Raw genomic sequence first — 10,851 nt, forward strand, 5'->3', positions numbered from 1 at the left:
TTATTATTATAAATTCACTTGAAATTTTTGTTGTTGTTTCTATTAAAAAGGTATGTAATTGCCTTTTAAGAAAACATTGCCCCTTTAAGAGCTCTGTTGCACAGCTGCACCTCAACCATGCTTGAAACTCTGCATTTGTTAAACGATGCCACACACGCAATTGAAGGAGTACAGAAATAAACGTGGTAGCAATGTAAAATTGGGTTCCCCTCTATTTTTAAAGGCCAAAACTGCTTTCAAAAGTGTTCTCTCGCGATTGCATTAAGAATTGTTGCACATTGACTGCTTGTCAGAATACATGTTTCTCTTCTATGGCTCTCACAACTTGAATGCACCTCGAGAGGAATATTTATCTTGCATAGAACACACAACAAGCAGTCTAGTTAAATAGATCAACTATTCTACTATGGAGTTTTAATAACAACATTACATGGCAAGAATAGTAGCACTGGAAAGTTCCATCCTGAGGGATAAAGTCTAGGCTTTGAAATACGTTTCCAGCAGCTACAAACCGCTGTCTGAGTTGAGCTGCGCATTATAGAGACTATTTCATTATGTTCATCTGAACATCAGTGTCATTGTTGTTTATAAAGAATACTGCTAATCTTTGCTGTGAGACCAAGGAGTCCGCTTACACTGTACTTTGATTATAAAGGTTTATTTATATCACAAGATTTCAGCATAAGTTTACAGACGTCTGCAGGCATCTGGAGAACAATGACCCGAAAATAATATGTTGTTCTGACCTCCTTTGTCTCAACCAAGTATTTATAATCTTTACCATGATATGGGTGTTTTCCCCATACAGACCAATCCCATGACTCCACACAACAGACTTCCTCTGTCTTATGGGGTGCCCCTATAAAACTGCTCCCCAGATGCTTCCCTAAGCTGAATCAACATCCTCCAAGATACCATTTGAAAACGTTAGCAAAGTCATAAATTCCTCAGATACCACATCATCAACAACCATGCATGTCAGTTCAGTGCATTTTTAGTGACGGGCGTGCAGCTTAGTCACATTCCATCTCATTCTCACTGTAGTCAGACAGATGTCCTCTCCTCAGGATCTCCCTGCCCCCCCCCCCAGGCAGACAGGTCAAACTCTTCATCCTTCACACGCAGCATTTCTACACAGACAGAGAGAGAGCACATAATGCATCAATATACTGAAGCAAATTCAGGGGGAAGCCACGTCCAAGACTCGAACCTGGGTCCAGCGACTGTCAACCCAACATCTTAGCCATTAATTACGTAAAGAGATTCAAAGGCTTCAATATTGTAAATTAATAAAAAAGGCACCCCCTCCTTTTGGTGAGGTTTGGTGGTTGCTTGGGCGCTGCCCATGCTAAAACAAACTATGGTCCAAACGCACCCTTTCTCTATGGACTCGCCCTAGCCTAACGGTTAAGACCGTTTGGCCAGTAACCGAAAGGTCGCTAATTCGAATCCCAGAGCCGACTAGGTGAACAATCTGTCGATGTGCCCTTTGAGCAAGGCACTTAACCCTAATTGCTCCTGTAAGTCGCTCTGGATAAGAGCGTCTGCTAAATGACTAAAATGTAAATGGAGTCAACTGAGCATGGAATGGACTCACCCTCCATCTACCTCTATGGACTCACCCCGAGCGTGGACGTCACACTGCCTGAGTCTGCACTTCTGTCTGATCTTTTGGGGTCCTCCAAACTTCTTCATGTCTTTACAGAAATCACACAGAGCGCAGTCCTCAGTCCTCCTGCACGGCTCACACGCCCCACACATACGGATCGAACGCCTCACCTGCACACACATGGGAATCACACTGGAATCACACTTCAGGGTTTTTTCTGCCTAGAAAAGGCTTGGGCGGGTCATAAAAATATATATATATATATATATATGGAATGGACTTAACTATGGCAAAATGCATAGAATTACAGGAAATTTGCTTTAAAAACTGCAACATTTTCTCAGCTCCATGTCAGAACGTATAGGATTGCAGGAAATTTGCTTTAAAACACAAAAATACTCTACGCCGCCAAGATCAGGTCTCAAAAGTGTTCTTGCCCAGGACTTGGAAAGAATTCAGCCGTGCCGACCCCCCAGGTCACTAATGGGGACTCTTTAAAAAAGGACAATCTACTTTAAAATTATTTAAAATGAAATTGTCAACACCATGTGAAAGAATTTTCCCTTTTAAAGAATGATAACATGTAGACCAACTGATGCAGCATAGCTGCGTTTAATAAATAGACTGAAGGATGGGGTTCCCCATCTGCATTTACCCCCAAAAACTCAATTCATTAAATATACATTGCAACTTAAAAGTGCATCTCGGCAGAACTAATATATGCCGCCACTCCAAAATAAAATCGTACATTTATTTGGATTTTTTGGAGTGGCGGCAACTCTGCTAAATGAATATAGGGGTTAACCCTGTACATTCTGTGGAATTGATGTATTTTCCACACACACACACACACCGGCATTCTTTATCCTGTGTGTTTTCCATACATATTAAATAAAGAAAACATTTGACACGAAAGTCTTCCTACACACCTTGCAATAATAAGGAGCAGCAGCCATTTGACTAGATGATGTCAAACAGGGAAACATGGTCTCCGTCCTGCCTCCAGCACTGGTATGGAACCTTTCTCCATTCTTTGTCTGTTTTGTCATTGATTTGAGTGTCTTAGACCCTGACAGTAGTCCTCCTCTCTCCACCTCATCATCACTTTCCCTGTTTTCACTCTGAGCTGCAAAACAGTCTGGATTTACTTCAGAGAGGGGCGGAGAGTCACTGGTTGGTTCTGATACTCTGTAGTCCTCTCCATCTGGTTCTGTTTTGATCTCTTCAGTTGTGTAGGTGAGTAGAGAGTCCCTCTCTCTGTCCTCCACAGTTTGGGTTTGGTGAAGATGTGAGGGCTGAGGTGGGTCCTCCTGATCACAGTCACTTTCCATAAAGGGAGAAGTGAATATGGAGCCTTTGGTATCAAAGGGCCCATGAAGCTGCTCTTCCTCCTGACTGGTCCGGAGTTCCTCTTTATTCAGTGTGGGCCATGGGTCCTCCTGCCCCAAACTGGGGCTCCAGTCCTGCTTCTCAGGGGGAACCTCTTCAGATATGGGGAGAGTGAACTGCTGGGGATCTGATAGAGAGAAAAAAAATATATAGGAAATATAAAGTTGCTGATAATTCAATAAATATACTTTTTCAATCTTCTCTGGTCCCTGAAACATGCAATTACAATAAGTTGAAAAAGCTAGCTAGCTATTTTATCATTTCTGTTTAATTGGATTTAGAACCGCTAGCTAAAATGATTCAACAATACAATTGTAGCTATGTAAAATTATCTTCACAACATTAACTTGCTATCCGTTTGATTTATGTAAGTTCAGCTAACACTAACTTCCTGACTGATGTCTTGAGATGTTGCTTCAATATATCCACATAATTTTCCTTCCTCATGACGCCATCTATTTTGTGAAGTGCACCAGTCCCTCCTGCAGCAAAGCACCCCCACAGCATGATGCTGCCACCCCGTGCTTCACGGTTGGGATGGTGTTCTTCTGCTTGCAATCTACCCCCTTTTTCCTCCAAACATAACTATGGTCATTATGGCCAAACAGTTCCATTTTTGTTTCATCAGAACAGAGGACATTTCTCCAAAAAGTACGATCTTTGTCTCCATGTGCAGTTGCAAACCGTAGTCTGGCTTTTTAATGGCGGTTTTGGAGCAGTGGCTTCTTCCTTGCTGAGCGGCCTTTCAGGTTATGTCGATATAGGCCTCGTTTTACTGTGGATATAGATACTTTTGTACCCGTTTCCTCCAGCATCTTCACAAGGTCCTTTGCTGTTGTTCTGGGATTGATTTGCACTTTTCGCACCAAAGTACGTTCATCTGTAGGAAACAGAACGCGTCTCCTTCCTGAGCGGTATGACGGCTGCGTGGTCCCATGGTGTTTATACTTGCGTACTATTGTTTGTACAGATTAACGTGGTACCTTCAGGCGTTTGGAAATTGCTCCCAAGGATGAACCGGACTTGTGGAGGAGGTCTACAATTTTTTTTCTGAGGTCTTGGCTGATTTCTTTTGATTTTCCCATGATGTCAAGCAAAGTGGCACTGAGTTTGAAGGTAGGCCTTGAAATACATCCACAGGTACACCTCCAATTGACTCAAATGTTGTCAATTAGCCTATCAGAAGCTTCTAAAGCCATGACATCATTTTCTGGAATTTTCCAAGCTGTTTAAAGGCACAGTCAACTTAGTGTATGTAAACTTCTGACCCACTGGAATTGTGATCGTGAATTATAAGTGAAATAATCTGTCTGTAAACAATTGTTCTCATGGTCTGAGAGTCCTTTAGGTGCCTTTTGGCAAACTCCAAGTGGGCTGTCGTGCCTTTTACTGAGGAGTGGCTTCCGTCTGGCCACTCTACCATAAAGGCCTGATTGGTGGAGTGCTGCAGAGATGGTTGTCCTTCTGGAAAGTTCTCCCATCTCCACAGAGGAACTCTGGAGCTCTGGAGCTCTGTCAGAGTGACCATCGCGTTCTTGGTCACCTCCCTGACCAAGGCCCTTCTCCCCCAATTGCTCAGTTTGGCCAGGTGGCCAGCTCTAGGAAGAGTCTTGGTGGTTCCAAACTTCTTCCATTTAAGAATGGAGGCAGGCCACTGTGTTCTCGGGGACCTTCAATGCTGCAGAATTTTTATTGTACCGTTCCCCAGATCTGTGCCTTGACACAATCCTGTCTCGGAGCTCTACGGACAATTCCTTTGACCTCATGGCTTGGTTTTTGCTCTGACATAAACTGTCAACTGTGGGACCTTATATAGACAGGTGTGCCTTTCCAAATCAATTGAATTTACCACAGTTGGACTCCAATCAAGTTGTAGAAACATCTCAAGGATGATCAATGGAAACAGGATGCACCTGAGCTCAATTTTGAGTCTCATAGCAAAGGGTCTGAATACTTATGTAAATAAAGGTTTTTATTTGTAATAATTTAGCAAAAAAATTTTTTTTTTTAAGAATACGGCTGTAACGTAACAAAACGTGGAAAAACTTAAAGGGTCTGAATACTTTCCGAATGCACACCAGTATTGATGCATGGACCAGTTTGAGTTTTTACTTTAACGGCATTTGAATGTTTGCTTTGTTACATGTGATGCGCTACTCTGCACTGGTGTAGTACACACCGCAAGGTATTACATTTTAAAACTGCATTAAGCTTTAAAACTGCAATATGGCAGTCTCATGGCAAAATGTGTAGAATAGCAGGGAATTAGGTCAGGGACTCTTGAAAGTCAGGAAATACATGTCTGGCAAGGAACATTTCATGTATACATTGCATTCAGAAAGACGCTTTCACTTTTTCCACATTTTGGGTTACAGCATAATTTTTAAATGGAAGAAGAATTAAGAATCTCAAATATAAAATACATTGATTTGTTTAACACATTTTTGGTTACTAAATGATTCCATGTGTTATTTCATAGTTTTGATGTCTTCACTATTATTCTACAATGTAGAAAATAGTAAAAATTAAGAAAAAACATTGAATGAGTAGGTGTGTCCAAACTTTTGACTGGTACTGTATGTGTGAAATTTGTTTTGATTTAGAATTGACCATTATCACGCACCTTTATCGAAACAGGGTCAGCGGGAAAAAAATACATGTCATCTATGCACTTAAATAGCAAATGGAGGATGCTTTTCCCCGTAGTTTAGTTTCATGCCAGCCAGGTAGGCTATACCCCTGTTGTAAATATAAGCAATGTGCTTAATATTAGGAAAGTTGAGAAATAAATAGTAGGTCTAGCCTATAGAAAGCTGATCATCCTATTTTTAGTAGAGGCCATCACTCTGTTTTCTCGCACAATTGCATAGCCTATTGAAATGTTGCACAACATGAGCTCTCATTAAGTGTTTGATTAGATTTCCAATGACATTTGCATTGATGTCAGAGTGATTAGAGGAACAATAGAGTGCTGAGTACCAGGCAGTTAAGCAAGTTTGGTAGGCTACTAATGACCAGCAGCATCAGAGCTTGGAGAAGCCTAATTACCTTGACTAAACGGTCACGTTGAATTTGACTGCCTTCATGAATCATGACCGCCGGTGTGGCTGTAATACGGTCACCGCAACAGCCCTACATACACCTGTCTATATAAGGTCCCAGAGTTGACAGTGCATGTCAGAGCAAAAACCAAGCCATGAGGTTGAAAGAATTGTCCCTAGCGCTCTGCAGCATTGTAGGTCCCGAAGAACACAGTGGCCTACATCATTATTGGCTACCCGGCCAAACTGCGCAATCGGGGGAGAAGGGCCTTGGTCGGGGAGGTCACCAAGAACCCGATGGTCACACTGACAGAGCTCCAGAGTTCCTCTGTGGAGATTGGAGAACCTCCCAGAAGGACAACCATCTCCGCAGCACTCCTCCAATTAGGCCTTTATGGTAGAGTGGCCAGATGGAAGCCACTCCTCAGTAAAAGACATGACAGCCCGCTTGGAGTTTGCCAAAAGGCACCTAAAAAGGTCTATGACCATGAGAAACAAGATTCTCTGGTCTGATTAAACCAATATTGAACTCTTCCGGCCTGAATGCCAAGCGTCACATCTGGAGGAAACCTGGCACCCTCCCTATGGTGAAGCATGGTTGTGGCAGTATCATGCTGTGGGGATGTTTTTCAGCGGCAGGGACAGGGAGACTAGTCAGGATTGGGGAAAGATTAAAGGAGCAAAGTACAGAGAGATCCTTGATGAAATCCTGCTCCAGAGCGCTCAGACTGGGGTGAAGGTTCACCTTCCAACAGGACAACGACCCTAAGCACACTGACAAGACAACGCAGGAGTGGCTTCGGAACAAGTCTCTGAATGTCCTTGAGTGGTCCAGCCAGTTCATCCAATTGTTTTGATCTAAATCGCAAGTCAAATCGCAATTGCAATATTTGGTTAAAAATAAAGCCTAGATTTTTTTTGCCCATATCGTGCAGCCCTACGTGGCAGTGTAGAAATCATCTCAAATGAGGAAATGCAGAAATGTATGAAAATGCTGAAAATAATTGTTGAAGTTTGATTGAACCTTATAAAAAAATTAATCAGAATGGCGAAAGCAAGCCTAATTGAAATCACGTAGAATGTATGCGTTTACAACTTAGGGTAATGTGCTACTCATAAAGCAAATATAGAACTTTTACTATATAAAATATTGCTATGATATTTGGGCCATGTCACCCAGCCCTACCACCAAAAGCACACCACCAAAAACCCTGTTGTGGCAATAAATCACTGATGTCTATTCGGGGGAAATCTGGTTGTACAGGCTGCTGAAACTAACAAAGAAACATGGAAACTGGATATATATTTTTTAAATTACTGGTTAGAGAACAACCTGCAGAAGACAGTGAGCTACATTTTGTAAATGCATTTTGATTTGGGGGTTGCCACAACACTCATTTGTCAACAACTCAATTTGATATCACATTGAAATCAATTGCAGGAGAGGGGAGAGATGAGGTTGCACGTCCTGTTAAAACCAACATCTCAAAAACCACACGGAATCTGGGATTAATGTGTACATCACTGCTTTGTGGACAATTTATTGAAGACAGCAAGCTACATTTTGAAGTGCTGCATTTTGATTCAATGCAGTAAGTGTAATTCAACACTTTGTTTGGGGTTTAGCGCTGTTTAAACTAACACTATTCAAAGGCCACACGGAAACTTGGAATAACCTATACATGGTTGGTTCGAGGAGAACTTGTAGAAGGCTTATATCTATATTTTGGAATGTCGGATGTTGATTTCGGGAGGCTGCCATCATGGAAAAGGTAACAAACTACTTTTTCTGTAGTTAATTTAAACGAATCAAGGCGCGGCATAGGATATCAACAGTGACAACGGTTGGCTGCTTTTTAAGCGATAGTTTGACTGTCAAATTCATGTATTGAGGCCAGCGACTTTTAGATAGACCGCCATTTCATTAAAATGGTGCTACGCATAGGATTTGTATAAACATTTTGCATTGTAATTTCAGAAAATATACATAATATATCTGGCGCTAATAGTGGAATGATAGTTTTTCACAATATTACTTACCCGCCAGTGTTGTGATTAGCTGTGATATTCAGCGACTGATTTCTCCCGTAGGAGCGGCATCTGCTGTCAAACTGGGAAAGCTGTTCTAACTTTGTGGCTGTGTTATCGTGGAAATCGATCTGTTTAACCCTGGTGGCTAAAATTCTACACTGTTCACTCAATTTCTGTTTGTGAGAGAAAACAAGCATTGAATACTGTAGGGAATCATTGTACCATCTATATAGCTGTGAAATGTATTTTCAATAACATAAAATAAAGTTTTTACAGCTGTTTGAAGCTGGTGGACCAAAACGAAAGTTACTTTCGGTTTTGGTCCACCAGCTTCCGACAGCTGTAAAAACAGTTTTTTTGTCATTGAAAATGCACAACATTACCAAAGGTATGTGGACACCTGCTCGTCGAACATCTTATTCCAAAGTCAAGGGCAAAAATATGGAGTTGGTCGCCCTTTTGCTGCTGTAACAGCCTCCACTCTTCTGGGAAGGCTTTCCACTAGATGTTGGAACATTGCTGCGGGGACTTGATTCCGTTCAGCCACAAGAGCATTAGTGAGGTCGGGCACTGATGTTGGGCGATTAGGCCTGGCTTGCAGTTGGCGTTCCAGTTCATCCCAATTCATCTCAAAGGTGTTCGATGGGGTTGAGGTCAGGGCTCTGTGCAGGCCAAGTTCTTCCACACCGATCTCGACAAACCATTTCTGTATGGACCTCGCTTTGTGCACGGGGGCATTGTCATGCTGAAATAGGAAAGGGCCTTCCCCAAACTGTTGCCACAAAGTTGGAAGCACAGAATTGTCTAATGCTGTAGCGTTAAGATTTCCCTTCACTGGATCTAAGGGGCCTAGCTCGAACCAGGAAAAACAGACCCAGACCATTATTCCTCCTCCACCAAACTTTACAGTTGGCACTATGCATTGGGGCAGGTAGCGTTCTCCTGGCATCCGCAAAACCCAGATTCCTCTGTCAGACTGCCAGATAGTGAAGCGTGATTCATCACTCCAGAGAACATGTTTCCACTGCTCCAGAGTCCAATGACGGCAAACTTTACACCACTCCTGTCGACACTTGGCATTGCGCATTGTGATCTTAGGCTTGTGTGTGGCTGCTCGGTCATGGAAATCCATTTCACAAAGCTCCCAACGAACAGTTCTTGTGCTGACGTTACTTCCAGAGGCAGTTTGGAACTCGGTAGTGAGTGTTGCAACCAAGGACAGACGATTTTTACTCGCTACACGCTTCAGCGGTCCCGTTCTGTTAGCTTGTGTGGCCTACCACGTCACGGTTGAGCAGTTGTTGATCCTAGACGTATCCACTTCACAATAACAGCACTTACAGTTGACCGGGGCAGCTCTAGCAGGGCAGAAATTTGACCAACTGACTTGTTGAAAGATGGCATCATATGACTGTGCCACGTTGAAAGTCACTGAGCTCTTCAGTAAGGCCATTCTACTGCCAATGTTTGTCTATGGAGATTGCATGGCTGTATGCTCGATTTTACACACCCGTCAGCAACGGGTGTGGCTGAAATAGCTTTTCCACTCATTTGAAGGGGTGTCCACATGCATACATACATATATATTTCACAGCAATTTAGATTGTATAATGCACCTTTAACTCCGGGGTCTAAATCCTGCACAAACCAGAACATGTGACAAAATCAACTGTACAAAACCAAAGATATTGATAAGTTAAGCAATCAATCTTAGGTCATCGTGATGACTAAACTTGTATACCAACACCACCAATGAGGTAAAAGGGATATGTAATTCCACTCAATTTTATGGGGTGAAAATGCAAGCTTGTGTAAGGTAGTAACACAAACTGTCCAAATTAGGGAAATTAGCGCAATATCGATAATTGTATATGGAATAATAATTCAACATGTCAATTTAGGATGATAGTATATGTTCCCACTCACCAACTATTGCAACAATGACATCTATTTCTCACTCGGCGATCTAGACTAGCCTCCATAGAGTCTGTGCAGCCTCAATGTTTGACGTCCCTAGTTTTAGAATTTACATTTTGAAGTATCGACTTAACAGAGACTCGAGAGTTGGAGGTTCATTAAAAAAAACTTTAGTCTGCGTTCAACTCCGTGTGAGATATTTGGCTAGCTAATTACAGTAACTGGTCAATACAAACCTGCTCTGTGTAACTTTATCTCTGGTTTCAAAACCAAATCAAACCACTTTCGTAGACGGCCGTTCTCCTCCTTCAAACGGGAGATTTCTTCATTCAAACGGGAGATTTCTTCATGCAACTCTGTTGTGTCTTTGGCTACGGAGATCTCTCTAGCAACCGCTGTTTGTGGTTCAGTAACATACTCGTTCAGCAACTGTAGTTTAGGCATTTTGAACGGAATGAAAGTCGACATGTTCGTATTATTCTGTTCCGCCTGTAACGTTACATTTGATATGGACGAACAATTAAATTGAGATAGGCTATATAAATAGCGTGCAAAACCAAATATTAGCTTCTTCCTCTCTGGCAAAACACGTTTAAACGGTAACTCTCAACCCCACCTTCCGCATTTGCCTTTGCCCAAGCCCTTCATATATATATAAACAAAACAAATTGTGGGTGGGGGCAATTGCTCATTTAAAATTCATTTTGGGAGTGGGGTAACCGTAGTTGTTCCTGGGCCACATTCAGGTGCCAAACGTTATTGAACGTTGCAGATAGAAATGCCATGAATAGAGCTGATGTGATTCCTTATTCTACATGCCAGAGAGCTATGTTTGTTCTACATACGCTATTTCTATCTGAACGT

The 10,851-nt window shown here is 42.2% G+C and overlaps 1 protein-coding gene across 1 annotated transcript; it reads right to left on the bottom strand.

Annotated features, from left to right (window-relative positions):
• Window positions 1-387: 387 nt before the first annotated feature.
• On the bottom strand, window positions 388-10,614 carry LOC311107513 (uncharacterized protein). The gene is made up of 4 exons (XM_084150012.1): window positions 10,224-10,614; window positions 2,539-3,125; window positions 1,623-1,779; window positions 388-1,130 (listed from the first exon to the last, which is right to left on the bottom strand). The coding sequence occupies exons 1-4, from the start codon at window positions 10,453-10,455 to the stop codon at window positions 1,045-1,047; spliced, it is 1,062 nt and encodes a 353-aa protein (XP_084006138.1). The 5' UTR covers window positions 10,456-10,614; the 3' UTR covers window positions 388-1,044.
• Window positions 10,615-10,851: the final 237 nt, after the last annotated feature.

This window comes from Coregonus lavaretus, assembly GCF_964263955.1.
Source record: "Coregonus lavaretus genome assembly, chromosome: 32".
Taxonomy (NCBI): Eukaryota; Metazoa; Chordata; class Actinopteri; order Salmoniformes; family Salmonidae; genus Coregonus; species Coregonus lavaretus.